Raw genomic sequence first — 25,727 nt, 5'->3', positions numbered from 1 at the left:
GGAAGAAAGAATCTCCAGGTACAAATTCATCGGTTCCTAATGATGCAAGTCTCTACTGCAATGTGATGCAAATTAGGTACTCGTATTAGTATTTGTTTGTCCCTTGAAGTGCAAATCAGTAATTGATGTAATTGCTTTGGCAGGTACCCAGTCATTTTATCCATAGAAGACAACTGTTCATTGCCCCAGCAGAGAAAGATGGCTCATGCTATGCAAGAGGTGTTTGTGGACATGCTGCTGACGCATCCCATTGACAAGAATGAAACGCAATTGCCATCTCCTTTAGCTTTAAAGAGGAAGATCATTTTGAAGCACAAAAAGCTCCCGGAAGGTGTCGATGAGGGATCTTTCACAGCAAGAGAGGAAGATGGTAAGCAAGAACAATTTTGTAACCAAATAGCTTTTCTTTTTTCTTCCCTTTCCTTGTTCTTTCCTCTTTAGATGGAGGTTTTCAGATACCAGTTTCCTTTCCTGTTAATGAATTCTGCTGTGTGTTGAGTGCAGGCTAATTATGCTTAGACTCATATCAGGGTTTAGTACTGTTCAATTTTAGTCACCCAGGTCCAGTGTCTAGAAGCTCATGTGTACACCATTAGTTTTATTGCTGACTTCAATACCGCTCATGATTAATGCACACTTTTTTTTTCCAAAATTTTTGCCCCTCAAAAACTGGTATTATCCACGGAATAATTCAACCAGCCAACATGAAACCACACATGTTCTCACTATGTCACTATCAACCCAATAGAGCATGCATGGGACTTGATGAAACAGCATGTCTGATAACTGGATGCACGAATCGCCTCCATACCTGCATTGAAGGCAGCATTTCACGTAGCCTTGTTGGTCATACCTTCCAACTACTTCCGTCATCTTGTTGAATAACTGTCACATTGGATAACTGCTGTTCTGTGGGCAAAAGGAGACCCTTGACAATACATACATGATCTTTTGGCTCCCTCCATACCATGGGAACAGAAAATCTCATCGAAAGTTTCTAGCGTTTCAGACACAGAGAAAGGGTTATTGCAGAATGGTTACAATATATGTGTGAAGACCACTCTTTAATAGTGGGAGCACTTCATTCCCACATCTTTCAACAGCAAGGAAGCGTACAGAACATCTCTTGAATCCAAGAATAAATATTCTTCTGAAACTGTTTGTATTTTTAATATTTTTTTGAGAATTTTACTGTGTGATCGGTACATTTTTACACACACTCATCACAACGTATGTGGAAATAAAATAGTAAAATTTTACCAGCTGCCTTTGAAGTCTTAAGAACTAGAGCAAAGCAAAAATTTTCATTATCATATTCATACTCAGCATCCTCAAATATTTAAATTCACGTAGTTTGGTTTCTGATTTTTTTTTCTTTTTTTTGGAGTGGGATGCATGGTTGGGACAGACCAGTGTTATTCAGATAATCTTAATTTTGTTAAGATTGTCCTACCATTGCAAATACTCCTTGTGCTGGTATGCTGATACACTTATGGAACTACTAGATCATCAATCAATCCTGGGATTGATTGATTGAATATCAAATTAACTGTATCTTACAAACTGAATGCTTCATCTATTTTAAAACTTCTATAGTCCCTTTTATGACTACCCAGAGTGCATTGCAGAGTTGCTGCCTTTGTGGCCAATGAATATTGAGTTGTCAATTCGTGATCCTCAAAACCAGAAGGTCTGCATTTGAAACCTGGCATCAGTGTTCCTTTGTGTATTTCTCTTCATCAATGTCATTGAACGTGATTCATCCTCATTGTTGCAGTTAGCACTAAAGAGGCAGAAAAGCAACATAAAATATGAAGATGGGTGACAGATGATTATCGTTTGGAGTTGTAGCTTTCCACGGATAGTAATAACAGTTTGTTGTGAATGATCAAACAAAAGTTTGTTGCACAACTTTGCATTGCAATACTTTTCAGATGTTGGATGATAGTATATTTCCCTTTGTATATAAGATTTAGCATAGTGCAGAGGAAAAAGTGGCAAAAGTGTTGGGGGGAGGGGGGTGCAACTTCCCCTCTAATCGCAGCCACCGCACAGGTGGTGATTCGAACCTGGGGCCCTTGTCATCGTTGCATGCTGTTATAAACAATCCGCAGAGGAGGTCAGCATTAAAAATAAATAAATACTAAGTGACGATCATGATATCCATTACTTTAATGTTATTGAATTATGATGGTTGTGGGATCCTGCTCTCTGTCTACAGGCTGGGATTCATGGGGTTAAGAATGGAGTTTGTTACATTGTAATATGTCAAGTAGTTCTCGAGTAATTGTAACATGAAGTTGACGCTTGAAACAAACGATTCTCACAAGTTGATTCGTGTGTTGTAACATACATATCCCTCTTTTGACACTATTTGTGTATTGTAACAAACATATTACTCTTCTGCATACTATGTGTTGTGCTTAGGAAAGTTATGTTCCAACAACTGCAGGTTACAAAAAAATGTGTAGTTTGTACATAAGTAAGCTTTGACAAATTATCTAAAAGGTTCTGATACATATTTCTGAGTTAATAATTATTTGTAAAGAGTATAAATTTTAAACATTCCACCATCAGTTACATACATAAAGGTTAGTACATTAACATCTTTCTAATTTTTAATTGGCGTTCATTCATTTACGTCATAATTTTTAGTACATAACAATCAACTCTTCTCTTTTGGTCATGACAAATCTTTTAAGTTTTCAACTTTTAAACTTTGCACCTTATAGATTTTTTTTCTTTCTTTCTTTGAAAATGATTTATCAAAGCAAGCAAGGGTGTAACAAAGTACACTGATTAACTAGATGTTTGTGATAGTGTATGTACGTCAAAACTGTTGCTGAGAAAATATTATTTTCAGACTCTGAAAAGGCTGAGATGATACTTATCTATGGCTAGTGCAGGAAAAATGCAGCAGAAGCATGCAGGCTGTATGCACGACGGCATTTGCGCTCAGCCCTGCCGACAGGCATAGTGGGGATGCACCTTCACACTCAACTTCACGTTACAATTACTTGAGAACTACTTGATATATTACAATTTAACAAACTCCATTGTTAATGAAATTTTCCATACTTTCAAATGAGCTGAAAATAAAACTGAGTTTCCATTACAGAAGAAACTAAGTTTGTGTTGAAAATCGTACTTTCTTACGTAGTTAAACGTATTGTTTCCACTAATTTAATGAGCCCCTCTCATACCTTTACATCTGCGAAAGCAGTTTTTCAATATTTATTGATGTTCACGAAGTATTTTAGGTGAGACCCTGTATATGCCTGCTTCTTTTAGAACCATGCCAACACAGCAGTATGACTCTATATTTACTAAAAAAATAATCCTTCACTTTTGCTAAGCTACATGTCTTGAAAGATGAAATATTTTGGTCAACTTTCCAAAAACTGCTGGAATCAATTCCAATATTGATTAGTGCTGTGAAGCTGGAACTTTAGGTTGGAATCCAGAATTGAACATTCTTTGTGGTGATTCTCGCACATTTCATTGAATTGTCAGTGTTCACATTGTTGCCATTAAGCTACAGAAGCAGAAAGGCTACACAAAATAACGAAACTGAGGTGAAGTGTGATAGAATTGCTAAGCCAAAGGAATATAAATGAAACTGCTTATCATCCAGTTCTACCACACTGCATCAACATGGTTCAAGAAAATGTTCCATTGTCATAAAAAATGATGACTTGAAAGATTGAAATAGGTACTTTACTATTAATTATGGTTGAGTTATGTGATTTGTCGCTGCTAATTTCAAACACTTCTAAGAAATCCTGGAATATTCAATTTTGTACTCGATTTATCATTACTTTATTTAGTCTTTGATTTCTTGTTTGATTTTTATTGCTTATATTGAGGTGTTTTGTTATTAACGTGTTGATTTTTTGATAATATTGAACTTCATAGAAAGAGATTTCAGTGCGAATGATCTTTTTTTTTTTCCTTAGGAAGAGACATGGATCTGAGGAACACTGTGAAGAATGGAATCTTATATTTGGAGGATCCAATTGACAAAGAATGGAAATCTCATTTTTTTGTTCTTACACAAAACAAGCTTTCGTACACAGATACGTTCCATGAGAATCAGGAGGGTGATGGAGATGAAGAGGAGGAGGAGACAAGCTTCCACAGGCCGAAGGAGGTGAGCAAGAAATGTGATACGCCTTTTCATTCAGTGTGGTTTTCTGTAGCTAGATTTTTTTAAAAATGAAAACAAAATGGTACTTTACTTGTTTTTCCTTTTAAATTGTTGTTGTGCTTTAAACATATTTTTGTCTTGTAGAATATAGTTGCTTCTCTGTGAGAGGTATGACGCCACTCACCAGAGTTGTACTTTACTACTGTATATGGTATGATGCATTCTGATTATGGCTGATCTGATACTGATGTCCAGAGGCACATATTTTTGGTACATAAAAAAGCAACATTTCAGTACCAAAACAGTCAATTTCGGGTTCAAAAGCAGTAAATAGAATACAATTTAGGTGTTATAGAGTTGAAAAAACGGGTCAAAATCAGTATATAAAATGACATTTTGGTTTTAAAATTGGAACATAATCCTAAATTTGATTTAAAAACTGCACTTATTACAAAATAAACATAACCCTTCTAATAGCACATTTATGTAGTTACCAGAATATTAAGTTTATTCCTATATAAAGGGGTCAGTTCTTGCTTCTCAAATATTTACAGCAGAATTAATCAATTTTCCGTGAATTGCATAACTCTCAGGATAATTCAAACTTCAGAAAGTGTCATGTCGGTAAATAAACTCAAAATTTCATGTTTACGAGTCTATTTCACATTTTGCTGTACATTTTGCATCATTTCGTGACAAAACAGGGTAGTAAAATTCACCTTACACCTCTCAGAAACATTAAAAATTAACATTAGAATGTATTATTTCACATTTAGTGTTTTTGTGAAAAACTAAATATGCATTCCCCTACCGATGCCAATGTGGTATTGGAAAATACAGATTGGATATTTTTTACCACCACTGGCTGATACTTTTCCAGGTGTTTTGTCTTTTGTGGGGTCCACAAAAAATGCTCCGTGAAACTTGAACCAAGTCTAATTATCCTGAAAATTATACAAATTTTTTTTTTTGCACCAATCTTGTGTGAAAAACTGTGTTTTGGGGACATACATCATTCCTACTAGTTGCCATCGTGATGTTGCAACATTTGAAGATGTCAAAGTCAAACAATGAAAAACAACATGGTCGTTGCTCTTCACTTCATGGTGGTCAGTGTTCAGGTGCAGGTCTTAAGAATGATGATTGACTGCTTACCTGGGTCCACTGTGGCAACTTCTATACCTCAGCAGAGGATGAGGCCAGCGGAGCTATCACTGAACAAGACTGTAGCAAGTAAAAGGAGGAGATATCCAACATTATCATCCTTCAATTCCATCATTCCCATGCTGACCCTAAAAGCGAACATCTGATTTGTACCGAACTCGTGTGAATTTTACTATAGCTATTACAGCAGACCCCGGTTGTAATTTATTGGAATTTACATTTCCCACATTATACATTCAACCTTCCTGGCCCTGATAAAACAATGCAGTATATAATTTCCCCCAATTTATAAGTTTCTTTGACTTGACAGTTTCCTGAAAGACATATAATCGAGATTCTACCATACAATAATTTTTTTTTTTTTTTTTTTTCATTATAGGGGGTTCCTAATGATGAACTACACTTCAGTGAAAGGTGGTTTCACGGGAAACTCCAGGGAAGCCTGGGAGGTCGTACAGAGGCGGAGAATCTTTTGAAAGCCTATTCGTCTTTGGGTGATGGAACATTTCTGGTTCGGGAGAGTGAGACTTTTGTGGGTGACTACACTTTGTCCTTTTGGTAAGTGAATGCTCAAAGTGTTGACGTTCAAATTAATCTCTATTCAAGGATAATGTTCAGTGTGTGGCTGGGAGTTATAGGAAGTTGAGAATTTTACAATGTAAAATCCTGGTAATTTACATCTCTACGCTGGAAGAAACTAAACTGTGTTTGGTACAACGTGTCATGTTTCTGCGCTAGCGATCGCTCAATAGTTTCTGTGCCAATGAGAAACAAGGGATAAGTCATCTGCTGGGCAGCGAGGAGCAAATGGCAGCCAGAAGAGAGGTGCTTACTCAAATGCTGTTGCCATGTTGTAGTCTAACTCCCAGGTGTTTTGTTTGTGTCTTGTTGAAGAAGCTTGTTTTGTAAGCATGGTGCTGGTTAGTGTGGTGTTATATTAATATGCATATCTTAATCTCAGCCTGGCCTTGGCTTTCCCCAAAGCAGAATTCTCTGTCTACAGCAACAACGCCGCGTGGTTTCTGCTAGAATAGCCAATTTTCAGCAAGCTAGGCATAGCCAGGGCTAACTCGTTAGCTCAGTTGGTAGAGTAATGGCACAGCATGACAGAGACCCAGATTTGAGTTTTGGCCGAGTCTGCAGTTTTGCTAAAATATCTACATAAAATGCAAAATGCATCCAATGGTGGAAAATCTGTAAAACTAGAAGTAATTATGTAAACTTACAATGATTTTTAATGAAGTGATGCTAGAAAGTAACTGAGAGACTCATTTTGGTCATGTGTACAGGCTAATAACCTTAATCAATGCATGCTTTTAGTTAACTCGAAAAAAACCACCATTACTTGATCTTCACTTCAGTATACAGCTCTCATCTTTGATTCCCCTACTATAAACAAACTCACTAACAGAAACTTCATGATGATCAACACAACACTTTGAATTAGCGATTTCAATGCAAACAATTTATATATTTCTAAAATTTATACCTATTTAGAGTAATTTTAAGTGGCTTTTTGTGTGTGTGTAAAAATATGTCTTAGAATTATTGGCATCAATGTTGATTAAAATAGTAATATTTGCTAAAGCCTAGTCCGTAGCTCGAGTTTTAAACTGAATCCACGATATACTATTTCCTATATCAGCCCTGGCCCACAGATCACAACATAGCACATAGAAAATTAGAACACCAACTTCATGCTAGTATTACCAAGGTAAATAACAGAGTATTGGAGAGCTTTTCCAGTTGTAGTTTTCAAGTCCTCTGTTTTATTATACCATAGCATTGCTAGCTCGAAGATGGCAAAATGTTGGTGTTTTAACTTTTTGTGTGTTGTGAATTGTGGGCCTGGACTGGTACAGATAAGCACATGTTCTGTCCATTATGTCAAAAAGGATGTATTAGTTCCATTAACTTTATGCAATACCCAGCATCATAAATTTTTAACACTTGTGCTTAATGGATGTGCCATTATCCTTTTGCATGTATCATTATCAAATTATTTGCTTTTGTAGAGTTGTTCTGAGATCAAAAAATTATATTTAGGTGCCAGATTGTGTGATGTTGTTATGTCATTGCAGGAGACAGGGGAAAGTGAACCATTGCCACATTCGATCAAAGCAGGACAGAGGTCAAACAAAATATTACCTCATTGATACAAATTGCTTCGACAGTCTCTACAGCTTAATCACACATTACCGAACACACCCACTTAGAAGTCAGGTAGGTACAGAGAAGCTTCAAAAAGGAAAAGTAGTTATTTGGTAGTGATGAGTTAATATTTTAATCAATATTGTCGTACTTATGAGACTCAGACTTCGTTTTAAGCAAATAAACTTATATTATTTATAAGCATATATATTTATAATTACAGGGGAACCTTGATTTTATGTTCCTGGATTTTACATTTTCCCACTTTTTAAGTTTTTTGAACTGGTCCCCTTAAAAATGTAAATTCGAGGTTCCACTGTATGCTGAAGAAAGTGTGCAAGATAAAGAAATAATAGACATTACGTAGGCCCAAGTAGATACCATTGCCAATGTATCGGTATTGGCTGGATTTTGTTTACCGATACCGATCAATACCTTTCTGGCATTGTGCTCTTTTGCAGGCTTCGCAAAAAATGCCACAAGACACTTTTCCAGAGTCAAAGTATCCTACAAATTATGTAAAATTCAAAATTTCAATTTACTTTGCATGAAGATTTGGTGAAAAACTGTATTTTGTGATTACTTGCCAGGTATTTTAATAATCTGATGTAATTCTTGAATATTTTGAAGCAAAACTCTGGTAAATTAATGCATATAATTGGAGTGAAATACTTACCAGCTAATATTAATAAATTATTTGAACAACTTTTAATTGTTACAATTATCAAGCATCAATATTGCCACCATTGGGAATCAGAAGAGTATTGGAATTAGTATAGACACCAATTCAAACTGGTATTGGTTCAACCCTAACATTACATCATAGTTCCCACTTACCTGGAAGTTCCATAAAAATCAGGGAAATCAACCTAATGAGTTGTCATTGAGACCTAGAGAAGTAATGTTGCAAATATGAAAAATTCAGTGAATATTAGTTTTTTTTGTACTTACCAGGTTTTGGGAATTAAAAGAAATTTTGCTTTTTTCTTCAAAGGTAGTGGCTGTTACCGTGATTCTGTAATAAAGGGGCCCTAAATTGGTCGGTATCTTACTTTCAAAATGTAGGGCTAGTCCCAATGCATAAACTTTTGCTGAACTTTAATATATTGAACTGTACTTGAACACACATGACTGTTATTAGCATGTTAAAATATTAAGAGTATCATGTGGAGATTTATTCAGAAATTACTTCAAAAATTTGTTTTCCGGAAATAAAAGGGACAAGAAATATGAGTTTTCCAAATATGCAAGATTTTTTACAGTTGCAAACACACAAAATGTTTGTATACTAAATATAAAAGAAAAATATTCATATCAATTTGTATTCTACAATTTCTCCCCTTTTTCTTTATTTATATAGGAATTTCTCATTACCTTGCAAGAACCTGTCCCTCAACCAAACAAACATGAAGGAAAAGAATGGTTTCACAAAAACACCACTCGTGCTCAAACAGAGGAGATGCTAAAACGTGTGCCTTCTGATGGGGCCTTTTTAGTCAGGCCTAGTGAGAAAGATGCAAATTCATTTGCCATATCATTCAGGTGAGTGAAGAAGTTTTCATACCAACATTTAATTATGCCCTTTCTTTGATTGTACTGTTGAACTTTAAGCCAACCCTAAATAATATTCACACCTAACAATACAGCAGGTTGTTTGTGATCTATGGTAACAAGTTTTGAAGGTTACAGTGGCGCCACATGTAAACGTATGGAAGCGACTCGAAATGCGGCAGTATTAGTGATACGTACAGAGTGTACAGTAGTGTGTTCAAGTGCCATGCACGCAGAATGGTGCCGGAAATCAAACCATTCTGGGAAGGGTACATCACCGCCCTTTCCGATGCAAAATACTCATAATGTGAGATTATCAAGCAATGTAAGAGGCATGGTTTCACCATCTCCAAGAAGGGCATTTCATGTGTGCTGCATAAACAAGGTAAGGCCAGGAGAGTACTGATTCCAGACGGCAAGAAACATAAGACATCCATGACCGGCAACCAGCCGGACCCCGGAGATCATTCCGAAGGTGAGGGCCCTAGTCTCCGGTCCAAAATCCAGCAACGCAGAGAGCCATTGCAGTGGAATTAGGGATCTCCGGACAACTGTGAACACAATTATCAACCACGATTTGAAACTGCAAAGCGGCATAAACAGTTCATAAGCTGCTGCCTCGGCAGATTGCAGAACGTTCCACGAAGAGCCATTAGATTAGGCATATGTGTATCTACATAAGCGACTGCAGCAAAGCTTGGGCAATATATCACCAACCACAGGGTGGAAAAAGGTTTGCAAGATTGTATCGGGAATGAAGGAAAGTTTCCCCCAAGGATTTCATGGTCATCTCAGGATACAGCTACAACGGCAAGTTAACCATTCGCCGGGTAGCTACAAATGTGAAAATTAACTTTGCCTGCGTCCTGACCCCAAATTTTCGCACAGAAATTACAGTTTTCTATGGTACAGATTCCACGATAGTCTGGCTGCATCAGGATAAGGCTTCAAGCCCCCACTTCCTGGAGGATATATAGAGAGAAACGAGATTACATACCATACCTTACAGTGACATCCCTGTTAAATCACATTTCATTGCCAATTTATATCTGTGTATTTGGGTTATTGAAAAAGACCCTTGGATGCAGAGAACCGTGAACTGTGGACAGTCTCAGCAAAGCCTGCCAGGAGGATGGAATAAACTGGATATTACTGTACTTCACACCTGCTTGCTGCAGTGGAAACTGCGATGGAGATCAATTGCTCGCACTTGTGGCTACCACATCTAACATCACCGTTGGTGGAGGCAAAGTTTTTCATCAGTTATAGATGTTTGAATTTGTTACCATAGATCACAAACAACTTCTTTAAAAGGTGGTTATAAAAAAAGGTGCATATTTGAATTCTTTTTAAATGGATACTTTTCCAAATAGCTTTTAATTGCATTCTTAATTTAACGGATTAGCTTTATGAAATAGCTTCTGACACACAGAGGATATAGTATTTAATTTTTAGTTTGCAAAATTTTTAACAAGTATGCAGTTCTTATCCTTACAAATGTTATGGAAAATGTGTATGCTGTCTTGAATCTTTTATATACAGGCACATGGGTCAGTTCATTAGACAGTGAATACCTTACATCTATTTCTTCAATCAAATTTATACTTGACTAGCTTAATTGCAAACATAGATGTAAATAAATATTTGATGGAGTTCAATAGAACACTACCATATATTTGCATGGATAAGCTTCATAGCATAAGTTAATTTGGGTTCCTTCCACCGACAAATATCACAGAGTGATGTACCAACAGATTTTTAAAGCGTTATACTGACTGAACAGCTTCACCTCACAAGGAACATTTCAGTGCCAAAATGAAGCAATATTTGAAATAAATTTTGTTTTTTGATGTGTGGTCATAAAAAGTGAAGAAATGTGTGTTTCCAAGATGTACTGCGTTTTCATCTGACTTTTTGCTATTGAATTGTATTTGGAGCCAAGTGTCACTTACATATTGAGATCTAGTTTCAAACTCGGGTGCCTATTCATAATGCAGAAAATATCTCAAAGTAACTTGTTCTACTAAGTCAGCTTTTGATGGTTCAACCTTAGTTATTTCACACTGTGAACTGCCACAAATATGTATCTTGCCTAATGTTTTTTACTTTGTTTTCAGGGCTGAGAAGAAAATTAAACATTGTAGAATAAAACTGGAAGGAAGACTGTATATAATAGGAACTGTCCAGTTCGAGTCACTTGTTGAACTAGTCAATTACTACGAAAGGCATCCTCTCTACAAGAGAATAAAGCTCAAATACCCAGTCAACAGGGATATGGTTGACAGGATGGGTAACGTAAGTATATTCTTTCCATTTTATTACCTGTGGTTAACATGCATGATGTTGATGTGTAGAAACAGAGGATGGAATGGCATCAACAGATTGTTGTTGTTTGTGAATATAGGGTATTGGTTTATCAGCATGTTTGATAGTTTTTCCCAATTATTATTTCTATAAATAGGCCATGGCTCACATCCATAATTCTGTTATTCTTTTATCATTCTTATGAATATGTAAATCATGAGTGTCTTTGAAAGTATAATTTGTTTCCAACACATGGTAAGGGCGATTTCTCACTGGAGAAACAAGTGACAATTCACTACAAGCTGCACATGGCCTGGGTAACCAATTTTTCCTTCCAATCTCCAAAGCAACACTCATTTCCCTCAGTGGTGTGCTGCTTGTTGTGGAAAGAAAGCAATGACATGGTCCAAGCGACAAGCATCCTGTGTGGCATGTTAACCACACTGCCATGTGAAAGGTTGCATTTGTTTCTTGTGGTTTGTTTTAAAGTGGCATCTCCCTTTTTTACTTTGTGAAATCTTAAACATGCATAAGTTTGATCATGGTTTAAGCAGTATTTTTGTTTACTGGCACTGTTGAGTCAACCCTGAAAGTCTGCATTTCTAACAGAGAATCAAACTGATCACCTCACTGAAGGAACAGCATCCTGAAGAGTTATATTTTCCTGGAATATGTCAAAATCATCAAGGTTAAAGTGAAAGAGTTAAATAGAGAACCAATACTGATGACTCCTTATCGGCAGATATCATCCTAGGGTCCAGATATTCAAAAGAACTTTCTATCCTCAGTTTGCTTGTCATGTGTAACATGATAAATTTTTTAGCAAGAATCTCTGCAGGGTTCAAGCAAATTGTTTGTGCGTAATGCTACAAACCTATGTCATGCAATACATGTGATTGGCAACCCTGGAATTAAAGCTAATCGTACTGGAAGGTAGGTGGTGTTGTGTATTTTTTCATGATTCAAATTGTGGCAACTAGTGTTGCTGTATCTGAGGTACAGCATTTGTTTACATTCATTTGTACAACATGATGCATGGTAAAGGGCTTTGTTCAGCATATCGGAAATTTTGATTTTTTGTAATATTTTCGTTTATTGCGAATGCAATGTGAACTCTGGGGGGGGGGGGGGGGGTTGCAAAGGAAGTTGGAACTTTTTGTCCATACTGGTGACAGATATCGTATTGTAAGCATGTAAACTATACTGTGTGAAACTGCTCAGTGGCGACAGCTTTTTTTAGGTGTAGGAAGTCATGGTAAACAGACTGAAGAAAGACTGACAATGCGTTCAATTAGGCAAGCACTATCGCTTGTACTATCCACTGCATTTAGAATGTAGCTGCAACCCTGTACCCAAGGGGGCCATGCCCCTCTAACAATGAAATATTTATGTGCGATCCTAAAATTACATACGAAAATAACATTGACAATTTTTCAGATTATGAAAGAATTTCGATTTTTCTCTTGTATAAGTGAATGTGTTGTTTGTGGAGATAAGCAAGCTCCAAAAGTCTGCAATATTTGGTCGTTTTAATTTTATGGACCATTGATGGGAGGCTAGCTACCAGATGTCTGATACCCGATTTAAATTCATTTAAATTCCTTACAAGAATCATTTATAAGAAAGTTAAAGGAAATTTGAAAACATGGTAATTTGCTGAATTCAGCACTATTCGAATACTAGCGATTGTGTTGCTAATTGTTTGTTTGGTTGGGAGAGAGAGAGAAGGGGGGGGGGAAGGGGTGGTCTTTTGGTGAGTTGAATTTTTCCAACTCTGCAATTGTATGTCCAGCTGCAATACTACCATAGCGTCGTTGTCGCATCTAATACTCCACCAGCATTTTGAATCTGCCCCACTAAAATAATTTAAAAATCCTGGGTATGGGATTACTTAGCTTACCAAAATTCACACACCGTGCCACTTGTTTCGAAAACAACCTCGAACTTTTGAGTGAACCAAGCTGATTGGTTCGACTTCACGTATTATGTGTAATACGTCTTATCTGTGGGGTCCTCCCTGCCTGTTGTCGTGTGTATTGAGGACAGCCTTGCCAACCTCCTGCTGTGTCAACACTTAAATTATGCTGAATGCAACTAATTATGTAGTTTTAAGTTAATTTATTATTTACTACAGTTAAGCAACATTGAGAATTTCACTCATCAAATCAATTACAGTGGTTCAACCAATGAAATGGGTTCAGTATTGTGTGCTTGAAAAAGTTGTAGAAAATTGGACGATTGGGAATGGTGGCCTTTATGTTTTATTTGTGACCTCCAACTTTCCACCTATTTCCTTTCATAAAATACTCATTTCCTAATCGGGGAGGATAAAGACTAGATTAAACAAGAGGGTGGACTGAGATGTGATTGTAAAAGCTTGTCCTTTAGTCGGCATAATATCTCTTGTTTAAACAAGTCCGCTAGAGAAGTACAAATAACATATAAAATATATTTCCTCAAAGTATCTTCCTGTGAATAAAATTTATTTGTCTCCCAAGGATGCAATTTAGAGCACTTTGCCATGCATAGTGTGCTATTGTTGTTTTCACATCGTGAAGGCACAATGGCTCTTATGGAGAAACCGCGCGGTGTTGCATTTAAGGTGCGCTAGCTCTTATCGGCGGTCGGGATTGTCGCGCTTGCTTCCTTTCACAATAAACATGTTGTATGTATTGTACTCGTGTATTGTTACAGTTGTTGTTACATTTGTTATAGTTGTTAGTTTTCCATGATTATTGTTGTTGTTGTTATTAATCGGAGTTAACAAAGTATGGGGAGAGAGAGACTTATGAAATGCAAGCATAATTAATCTATTTCATAAAGTAACATTCATTTATCTAATGTGTTAATACAGTAAAACAGTTTTTAACGCAAATGTTATATAATAAGTGTTACTTTAATCGGACAGTTGTTCAACATCCTCCATAGGTGAGTCTTTGGACTGTTCACTGTTGCCGTCATCAGAACTTGTCTTGTCATTGCTGGAAGAACTGCTCTCTAACCTAATGATTAGTGGTTCAATGTCATCCTGCAGTTGATCTGCTTTCCACATATTATTTTCAACCCCTTCGACGTGCCTACAGTAATTACACCATTGCTCCTGGGTGACTGATTCAAATGTACGCCTTACTATCTTCCTTACGGTTTTTAAGGTAGAATATGCTTTCTTTTTTCCTAAAGTGATGGGATGCATTGTCCGTAACAATTACTGTTATACATACATAATACTTGATCTTTGAACCACTGTTTAAACCTAATATTTCGTCATGGTAGTCGGCAGATTTTTTTTTCTTCTTTCTAAAAATACTTGTTTGGCTCCCTGTACAAACCCCATCTTACCACCGAGCGGTAGGGCCTTTCAGCCCTGTAGACAACCCGGCTAGAAAAGCATCCTTGGGTGTTGCTATTGTTTTGTCCTTCCAAACTTTAGACACAGTATGCCCTACATTTACCTAACTTTCGTCTAAGTAAACAATGTTCCGTCTCTCATTCCAAAATTGTCTCATTTCTCGTAAATATGAATGGCGCCGAAGTATAATATCGTTTCTTTCAATCAATAAAGCCTTATTTCCTCGCTTTTCGAATTCAAACCCCATTTCTTGCAGCAAACGATAGAAAGTCAAATATGTAAAATTTGGCAAATCTTTATTGTCGTTAACTTCCTTCATCACAGACTGTTGTTGCGGGAACATTTCTACAGAAATTCATGAAATTTGCGTCTTATGGCACTGCGAATGAAATCATTATATTTCACTTCCCTGCTCGATTTGTATTTTAGTCCAGTTACTCTTTTTTTCCGGAGTGTAACGATTGAGCCTTTCTTAATTTGATTTCTTAATCTAAAGAATGTACGCCCACTGACACCAGCCACTTTACAAAGTTCACTAAACAATGAAGGATTGACTACGTCCAGGGTTCTTTTCCTTTAAATATTTGAACATTCTTAAAATAGTTTTTCTTTCCCCACTTCTACGTAATTCTCTCACCCTTTTTCCTGCGATCCATTATGATGACTGAAGACTTACAGATTAGGACGCTATTAATCACTTCATGAACCACTTGTAAAAATCACCGAAATGTCGATACATAAAACTTCACCAGACCACCAAGAGTGTTAAAATGTCACTGAACTGTTGGGCACCTACGAACTCGTAACACCTGAGTATGACTAAGACTCACGCCAACGCGTCGCCTTACTTCGCGCGCTGATCGGCTTGAAAACAAACTGCATTTATAGGAAGTAATGACTCTGGGGACTTTTGAGCGAAGACAAAAAATAATTTCATTATTATCTTTACAACTTTGTCGCTGTGAGTTTTTACGTAGACTTCTACAACAAAATTTGGCCAGAGACGACATTTTCCACTGCGCCAATAAAAAATCCGCACATTTTATTCGATAATTTATTTTTTTAAGAACATCTTTTTAAAAATATTGTCAAATTTTCAGCACCACCATCACCAGTGACAAATTCATAGTAATGTCGATTTTTTTTTTGTAACAATTCCTCTGATTTTACGGCTTGATTTAACGCTTTGAATAGAAAAGATGTTCAAAATTTGATTTCAATGAAAACTTGCATTTTAATTATTTTAAAATAATATGAAATAAAGTTCACAATTTTAGTTCTCGCCATTGTATTCTACATAAAATTTTCTACGTTACTGTAATTTTTTTTGTACTTCACGTAAATTTCAAAATCGACATATTTGGCAATAGCGCGCTTTATCTTCCCATAAGAAAAGCATTGTCCATAAGAGCCCATTGTGCCTTCATGATGTGAAAACCACTATAGGCGCCAGCGAAGTTCAAATTATGCTAGGTTTAGAACCATAATGCTAGGGTTGGCATCACTGAATGAGGAAACTCTCGATGCTTCCTCACTGTTCATTTAACCAAGCAAACCCGTCCCTTCCACACCCCTCGCCAATCCCACCGCTGTAGGTGGAAGAGCTTCCTCAGCAGGATAACGACTGTCGTCTTTCTGCAGCAGCTGGAGCAAGCAATGGATAGCGAAGAGTAGAGTACATTGGTATTTACATTGGGAATAGGTGGACGACGACGCTTAGATTTACCATAACCATGCACTGAAACACGTTTGATTGATTCATTGAGTGTGTTTTAAGTCCACTTTGTGTGTAGAAAGACTAATCGGAACTTGACCTGCAGTTTAAAGTGGGATCCGACCAGTATATGCCTCCACCGAGTATCGAACCCAGTACCCCTTGATGGCAAGGTGACCACGTTCCCACTACGTCATCGGTGAAGCCCTAAAACACCCTTTTTTCAGTTTTTCATATCAGATCATGGTTTCTTCACTTAGACATAAGAAAGTAGCTGAGTTATTAGCATCCAGGCTGCAAGAAAAAAATATACTGCACTGATAAGCAAAAGTGTCATATTTCCGAAAGTGAGAGCAAATATTTGTGGTCTTCTTTTCAGAAGAGAAGCACTTTGTTTACTGCCATGATATTCCAGGTCTTCTCATCCAATTATGTCTTATCTCGTATAGTCCAAAGAATGGAGATTATTTCTCGATAGCTCTAAGCACAGTATCGTGTGTGTTCCGTGCACAACGGAAATGTTTATGGATCAGTTCCAGTTGGTCACTCAGGTCATTTGCAAGAAGAACATAATGACATAAAAGTGCATGTCAAAGATGACTGAACGAGAATATGATGGCAGACTACAGCTGCCATCGAGATTGCCCTGAGGAAGTTCACAAAGCAAGAGCTACATGCACAAATTCTTGCCTGAATAGAACCTATTTGAACTTTCCATGCTATCAATATTAAAATTTCTTATATTGCCTTCCTTCTACATGTAGACATATGTGTTATTTTCTTTTGAAAATGCCTTAAATTCATACTCATATTTTACTATATTGAATACATGTTAAATACTCCAAAATGTGCTTTTATCTTGCTGTGTTTTCAAACTGTAATGCATAATGTGATGCACCTACATGTGTTTGAATAAATTAAGTATATCTTTGCCAAGATGGCATCCAACTTTAACACTAGGACTGCGGGCTTTTTTTTATAACTAGAACGGCGACTGTGGTCAAATTGACTGCCATGGAAAAAGTGGGTTATATTTATAGTTTTGTTTGTTAATATATTTTTAATTGTTGCGGTACACATCTTTAATTTCACAGAAATGAATACATGACCCCATTTTTGTTTTCACAAACATGAATACAAATAAAAATTAAAATTATTTCATGCAATAACAATAAATTTACTTATTTGGCATCATCTGCAATGCAATTGATGCAGTATTTTTTAACAATTTTTACCCATTTTCCACATACTGCTTTTCCACACTGCTCACATAAGTCTCCTGTCTTGTTTCTGCATTTGGATGTTTGGCACTGTCGACGCTGTCGTTTTCCTGGAGGCTCACAGTAGACAATCTGTAGATTGGGCTATGGGATTCTCTTGCTTCCTTCTCTGAGTTCTTCAGAAAGTTTCATCAGGAACAAGTGACGACCAAAATTTTCGCCAGAAATATATACATTGAGAACGGCTAGGTCGAAAATGTTGTAGAATACATGAACTGGCCATCTTCGCGATGCTGCTTTTACGGAAAATTTACGAGCCATCTGATCGACTACATCTACACCAAACTTTGTGCTGTTGTAAAAGCTGACAGTTTCAGGGAGTTTCTTTACACCACCACCAATACACATGTTTGAATGCATGGAACTGAGAATTAGAATGTTTTTGTTTATATTTCCTTGGTACACAGTGAGTGTGCTGTCAGCACTACTCAGAAGAACTGTAGAATACTCTTGTAGACGAGATTATTTTACCTGCTGAGGCACTTCTTTTGTTGAACGTATTATTGTTCCTACCAAGGTAGTGTTCTTAGCTTCCAGGGTTTCAGCGAGTTTCCTTGACGTAAAGAAATTATCTGTTGTGACATTTCTTCCTTTTCCAACAAAGGGTTCCATCAAGCGAAGTACAACATATTCTGCAACAGACTGATCTGCTGGGCGATCTTCATCTTTACCCATAAGGGAAACCATTTATCAGGTACTCACTGCCGACATCAATTGCAAGCCAGAATTTAATGCCGAACTTGTCTGGTTTATTTGCCATGTATTGCACAAATCGACACCTAACTTTTGTATTAAATAGCTGTTCATCTACAGTGATGTATGCTCCTGGTATGTAATTTCTGCCACAATTTTCAATGAAACAATTCCATATTTCGGACATATGCGCAAACTTGTCACTTTCCCTAGCCATGGTTTCACGAAAAAATGGTGGTGCCCAGGTACTGTCCCACAAACTGTCTAATTCAAGACTTTTCGTACAGTGTGTTCCGCGAGCATACAAAATTGCGATAAATGAATCAAGTTCCTGTAATGTAACAGACCAGTCATTTCCTCCAGTTTGACGATGAGCTTCTTCTTCAGTGCAGGATTTTATGTGACGAAGCATCCTCTCATTCACAAAAAGATGCCATGCAGTTGAAACTTTTCCTTCAAGGATATTTCGTTTAGCAAATCCTGACGGGCCAGGCTTTTCTTGTAAAACATTGTGTGCTGGATGCCTACCAGGAACATTTACATTGGCATCAATTACAGTCCATTCACTTCCATCTCTAGCACTGTAGATAGAAAAGGAGACTCATTTGGAGACACTGTGGTTTTTATTTTTGCTCCCCATTGAACTGTAGAAACAGGTGCTGCTTCGTTTTCATCTTCTGACGAATGGTTCGATTCAATGTCTTGTTCTAGTGGAACAAAATCAGGATTCTCTTCACTTTCACCTCCATCGGAATTGTAAGCATCTATGTCTTGAATTGAGTCTAAATACTTTGATATACAAGGTAACCAAAAAGTTCTTGCCGTTCTAGAGCAGTGATAAACAAAGAGCAATACAGTGGATGGTACGTACCTTTAGGTTTCGAATTTATCTCCATCAGCATCCAACACCTTTTGCCAACATTCCTGCAGGTGCACAATACCCTGGTGATAAAACTCGGCGGGTTTGGATGCAAAGAAGTCCGTGAGTGCGTTCCGCAGGTCTCCCTCATTTGCGAAGGATCTCCCACTGAGGTGGTTGTCGAGGGAATGAAACAGGTGGTAATCTGTTGGTGCAAGGTCTGGTGAATATGGTGGATGGCACAGTGTCTCGCAGCCAAGTTGCTGAAGGGTCTCCCGGGTCCTCTTTGCCACATGTGGCTTGGCATTGTCATGCAGGAACAGCACACCCTTGCGATTCACCAATGCCGGCTCCTTCTGCTGCAATGCAGGTTGCACCCTTTGCAACTGCTGAGAGTAGAGGTCAGCAGTGATGGTCTGACCAGGTGGAAGGAGCTCGTAATGCACCACTTGCTGACAATTCCACCATACAGAGAGCATAACCTTTCGTGGGTGCAGAGGCGGTCTTGAGGTGTGGGAACAGGGTCACGTGGCGACTAACCAATGTCTTTTACGCTTGGGAGTGTCATAGAGGACCCACTTTTCGTCACCAGTGAGCAAGCGATCAAATATGGGTGTGTTCAGGTGTTCGAGTGAGCAAGGACAAAAAGGCTGTCACTCGTTCGTTGTTGGCTGCCGACAATGTGTGGGGTACCCGCTTGCTTAACTTGTATGACTTGCCTATCCCATGCAGGTGCAACCTGACTGTTTCAGCGGAAACATGGAACTTTCTGCAAGTTCATCACACGTTAGACCACTGTCCTCCTCGATGGCTGCTTTCAGGGCCTCGTCATCCAACACATTGTCCAAAAGTGGCAGAAAAACGACACTAAATAACAAAAAATTAAATACATTCAAGCAAACATCCCAGGATAAAGTAGTTCCAAAATCTCCTAACGTATGTTATATTTGATAATTTTTATTACAATAACATATTGGTTACGTGCGTGTTACTCACTATCTATAAACAAAAATACGTTAGAGCATTCAAATTGGTCTACTTACGCAAGTGAGTATGTATTCTTACGTGGACGACGTTTCGGAAGCTTTACTGCTTCCTTCCTCAGGTTGTCGTTTTCAGCTCGGAATATCAAGCCATGTCAGAGAAGTGTCATGTAAGGATACTGGGTAAAAGGTTCGGGTTAAAAACGCTTCATAGTGCTTGACCTATACAGAATTAAAACCACTTTGCTAAAAACCCCTTAAAACTCACAATAAAACATGTAAAACCACCGCTACGGTAAACTGGAGTGGCCGTTGAGAGCCTAAACTCCCTGTCAAGGTGAAGCGAGCGGGCAGATGGCACCGCGCAGCGGAGTGGTACTTCCCCTCCCACGATAGATCCCTCCCCTCTCTTTTTCTTCCCCTCGTCACCAATCCAAGGAAAATTCCCGTTCCACCTCGGCTGCTTTCCTTACTTCCGATGTGACATGGAAGCCCATCGGGGCCCTTTTATTATTCAAATTGTCCCACTTTTTAAAAAAGCTAATCCATACGTCATCTAAATTGCCCTCGTCCCGGTTCAGTTTATTTCTGTGTCCCGCGCATATCAATGCCGTTTCGTACACGTTCCTATCCAATTTACTGTTACTTTTTTTGACAACCTCTCTTTTTATTATTCTATGCCCACTGTTTATTATATGCTCTGCAAGCCCCGTTTTCGGATCGCTTTCTTTGATGTTCTTATCATGTTCGCCCCATCTAATACGCATGCTCCGGCCGGTTTGTCCAATATATTCCATCCCGCAATTGCATTCAATTCTATACACCCCTTTTTGTTCATCAGGGTTATCTCGAATTTTTACCCCCCTCTTATAATCCGTGAAATGCTTTTCAATATTTCTAGGTGCTCTCGTCCCGCATTTCACACCATACTTTTTCACTGTTTTTTCAATTTTCTCAGTGAGCCCTTTACAGTACGGTATCCCAACATAGTTGACTTTACTATCCAATCCTCCCTCCTCTTTTTCCTCCTTTTCTAATCTGCTATCAGAATCGGGGTTCCCCTTTGAAATATTCTTCCTTGCTCTCCTAGCTAACACGTTCATTTCATATTCGGAAAATCCATTCTTCATTCCTACCTCTATTATCCACAATATTTCTTTTTCTTTTTCTACGGCATTATTGCATAACCTCTCAGCCCTTATGAAAAAGTTTAAATAAACATTCGATTTGACCCTACTTGAATGTTCCGATGCCTTATTAATATAAAGACTGCCTGCCAGGGGTTTGTGAAACACCCCTGTCTTTATCCCCTTTTCAGTTTTAGTAATACTTAGGTCCAGGTAGTTGATATTACCTTCCACCGAATTCTCCCTAGTGAAGCTTATTCTGTCCTCTTGTTTTCCTAACTCCACAAAAAGGGTGTTAAGATCTTTTTCTTTTCCAACTACAAGGATATCGTCCACATACCTACAGTAATATTTTATGTCTACTCCCACCCTTTCCATAACCGCTTTTTCTAAGTAATGCAAGAAAATGTTTGCCGCAAAACCCGATATCGGGTTGCCCATCGCTAACCCTTCTTTCTGTCGAAAAATCTTATCGTTTACGTGGAAATAATTGTACCCGGTTACAAGAAAAAACCACCTGACATATTCCCATGCTACCAATATATCCACGCCATGGTCTAGTACCCATCTTTGAAGGCAGTCACCGGCTTTCTCTCTCGGTACACTAGGGTACAAATTTGTTACATCAAAACTGCTAATTTGGTCATCCCTCCCGATTTCTAAATTTTCAATTGACTTTTTTACCTCAAAGGAGTTTTTAACGCTATACTGGGTGTTAACATTAATCTTCTTCATTCTTTTAATTAATTCCTTTGCCAACCCATAACCTGGGTGTTCATAGGTGGGGATTATTGGTCTAAGTGGGATCAGTGCCTTGTGCGTTTTTGGAATGCCAAATGCTGTGGGGATATTCCCCTCCTTCACTTCTTTAATGAGCTTCTTCTTTTCCCCGCTGCCTAAGGTTATGCTGGTTTCTATCCCACGCCTAATCTCATTTCTAATTTTACTAATTGGGTTCCCATTAACCATTTCGAAATCATTATTTAGAAAGCATTCTTCTAACTTACTTTGATATACGCCTTTTTCTATTACTACCATCTTATTTTCTTTGTCAGATCGAATGAGATACACATTATTATCTTTGGGCCATTTTTTCACAGTGTTTAAATCATCCCTAATTCTCCGGTCATTTTTCTCTTTTTGCGTTCTATTCCCACCCCTGGAAACACACCCTCTCTTAATTTGACTCAACATGTATTCATCAATAATCTCACTTACACCCTGCCTGACTTTGGACTTATCTTCTTTCTCGTCTAACTTCCCGATAATTTTCTCCGTGGCGATAACAACCTCCTCTTTCACAAACCGTTCGTTCTTTACAGCGAATTTATGCCCCCTGCTCAACATATCACCCAAAGCTTTTGGGGGGTTTAATTTTGTCAGGTTTAAAAAGTTTTCGCCCATACTATCGATATTACCCTCACATATTTTAGTTTTATTAGTCTGCTTACCGATGCCTAATTTTACAGTTTTTCTCCTTATGGTTTCTAAATCTTTAATTTTTGCATTTTCGATGGTTCTAAAATGCCGCTCTTCGATGCGCCTCCATGTCAAATCGTCGAGTTTTTTCCCTATCTCCAAATGTAAATTATAACATTCATAGTTCAGTCTATCCACCTGCCCGTAAGCTTCCCTTAAGCATTTCCCTAACATTTTATGTTGCAATTCTACTTTTTGCGACCGACAGTTATTGCTTAAAGGTTGATATCCCCATTTTAAAAATCCTGGCAAAACCCCCATCCTCTTACATTGTTTAAAAAAGCCTATCCTAATCAAGGTTTTATTAAGTCTTATCCTCAACTTCTCGAATGCACGCACTTTTCTCCCCGTATCGGAGGTCAATAACATATTGGTTACGTGCGTGTTACTCACTATCTATAAACAAAAATACGTTAGAGCATTCAAATTGGTCTACTTACGCAAGTGAGTATGTATTCTTACGTGGACGACGTTTCGGAAGCTTTACTGCTTCCTTCCTCAGGTTGTCGTTTTCAGCTCGGAATATCAAGCCATGTCAGAGAAGTGTCATGTAAGGATACTGGGTAAAAGGTTCGGGTTAAAAAGAATGGATTTTCCGAATATGAAATGAACGTGTTAGCTAGGAGAGCAAGGAAGAATATTTCAAAGGGGAACCCCGATTCTGATAGCAGATTAGAAAAGGAGGAAAAAGAGGAGGGAGGATTGGATAGTAAAGTCAACTATGTTGGGATACCGTACTGTAAAGGGCTCACTGAGAAAATTGAAAAAACAGTGAAAAAGTATGGTGTGAAATGCGGGACGAGAGCACCTAGAAATATTGAAAAGCATTTCACGGATTATAAGAGGGGGGTAAAAATTCGAGATAACCCTGATGAACAAAAAGGGGTGTATAGAATTGAATGCAATTGCGGGATGGAATATATTGGACAAACCGGCCGGAGCATGCGTATTAGATGGGGCGAACATGATAAGAACATCAAAGAAAGCGATCCGAAAACGGGGCTTGCAGAGCATATAATAAACAGTGGGCATAGAATAATAAAAAGAGAGGTTGTCAAAAAAAGTAACAGTAAATTGGATAGGAACGTGTACGAAACGGCATTGATATGCGCGGGACACAGAAATAAACTGAACCGGGACGAGGGCAATTTAGATGACGTATGGATTAGCTTTTTTAAAAAGTGGGACAATTTGAATAATAAAAGGGCCCCGATGGGCTTCCATGTCACATCGGAAGTAAGGAAAGCAGCCGAGGTGGAACGGGAATTTTCCTTGGATTGGTGACGAGGGGAAGAAAAAGAGAGGGGAGGGATCTATCGTGGGAGGGGAAGTACCACTCCGCTGCGCGGTGCCATCTGCCCGCTCGCTTCACCTTGACAGGGAGTTTAGGCTCTCAACGGCCACTCCAGTTTACCGTAGCGGTGGTTTTACATGTTTTATTGTGAGTTTTAAGGGGTTTTTAGCAAAGTGGTTTTAATTCTGTATAGGTCAAGCACTATGAAGCGTTTTTAACCCGAACCTTTTACCCAGTATCCTTACATGACACTTCTCTGACATGGCTTGATATTCCGAGCTGAAAACGACAACCTGAGGAAGGAAGCAGTAAAGCTTCCGAAACGTCGTCCACGTAAGAATACATACTCACTTGCGTAAGTAGACCAATTTGAATGCTCTAACGTATTTTTGTTTTTTATTACAAATTGGGCAAAAATTGTGACCTCCCCTTCTCTCATGTGAATGCCTTCTGGTTAAGTAGGCACAACAAATTGTGTAGTATGGATGTTTATAATTTTATATTAGGGCTTAGCCGATACCAGTGGTATCAGTATGGGTATGTGTCGATCACCTCACTCTTAGCTTTTCTTAATATTTTTCTCATATTTGAAACATCTGATCGATTGTCACTGATCTATATCAAATCTGTAAAGTTATGATGCATTGTTGCAAGAGAGCATCGTTTGGTGGGTTAATTTATTCATCGCCCCTTGTCAAATATACATATCTACAAAATGTAACAATACTAAACACACACACACGTACATATGTAATAACTAGCCTTTGTTATTTTAAATTGGAATTATACAAGTATCAGCATCGATATCGGTCAGAGTATCAGCATCGGTATCGGTTCAAAGTGGTATCGGCTCAGCCCTAGTGTATACTATCATACAACTTTTTTAGATGAGTTACTTGCATGATCAACTTGTGAAATGTTCAACAGAAAACACACATGTTAACACATCATCAGATGGTAAAGAAAACAATAACTGAAATTTCATGAAAATTTATTCAAGTCACCAATTGAGAGCAGAGAAGAAACGCCCAATTTAAAAAGTTGTAATCACACCTATTGAATACTCGGATTTGTACTGTCATGGCATGTATTATTCATTTGTTAACCTTTTGAGCCAGGCACATATCTAGAAATATATTTCGGGGGGGTGGGGGTCCGAACCAAGTGTCTCAGGAATAATAATAATTATTATTATTATAATAATAATAATGTTTAAATTAAAATAATTATATTAAATCAAATTACTCGTAATACTAATTACAATACATAAATTAATATTATATTATTATTATTACACGATTAGGTACAACGACTGTAGCTATAAAAATAAAGATCAAAGAGCACATATTCATTACGTAGCTTAACTTTAGTTAAGATCGGAATAATTTACATAAAAACAAGCTGGCAATGAAATTAATGTCAAATAGATGAATAATTGAATATTTATCGAATAACAAAAATGACGTCACATGTAGTTGGAGAAAAGTAAGTTTCTGATTAAAAAAAGTTGAGGAAATTAATAACCATCTATTATGCAACAAATGCTAATATTTTCATTATTTAATTTTAGTACTTGGTAAGTCTTTCGAGGGGTCCGGACCCCTGGACCCCTCCTAAATATGCCCTTCCTGT

At 37.8% G+C, this 25,727-nt stretch overlaps 1 protein-coding gene across 1 annotated transcript in view; it reads left to right on the top strand.

Annotated features, from left to right (window-relative positions):
- sl (small wing phospholipase C gamma 1) overlaps window positions 1-25,727 on the top strand; it is a 138,404-nt gene that overhangs the window by 15,906 nt on the left and 96,771 nt on the right. The window contains exons 9-14 of the mRNA XM_083135782.1: window positions 144-370; window positions 3,957-4,150; window positions 5,691-5,869; window positions 7,393-7,534; window positions 8,823-9,004; window positions 11,131-11,308. Of these exons, the coding sequence (XP_082991908.1) occupies window positions 144-370; window positions 3,957-4,150; window positions 5,691-5,869; window positions 7,393-7,534; window positions 8,823-9,004; window positions 11,131-11,308 (1,102 nt within the window). The remainder of the gene's footprint in view (window positions 1-143; window positions 371-3,956; window positions 4,151-5,690; window positions 5,870-7,392; window positions 7,535-8,822; window positions 9,005-11,130; window positions 11,309-25,727) is intronic.

Source organism: Lepisma saccharinum, chromosome 14, assembly GCF_977018435.1.
Source record: "Lepisma saccharinum chromosome 14, izLepSacc3.1, whole genome shotgun sequence".
In the NCBI taxonomy this organism is placed as follows: domain Eukaryota; kingdom Metazoa; phylum Arthropoda; class Insecta; order Zygentoma; family Lepismatidae; genus Lepisma; species Lepisma saccharinum.
This window is presented reverse-complemented; position numbering and strand designations above follow the sequence as displayed.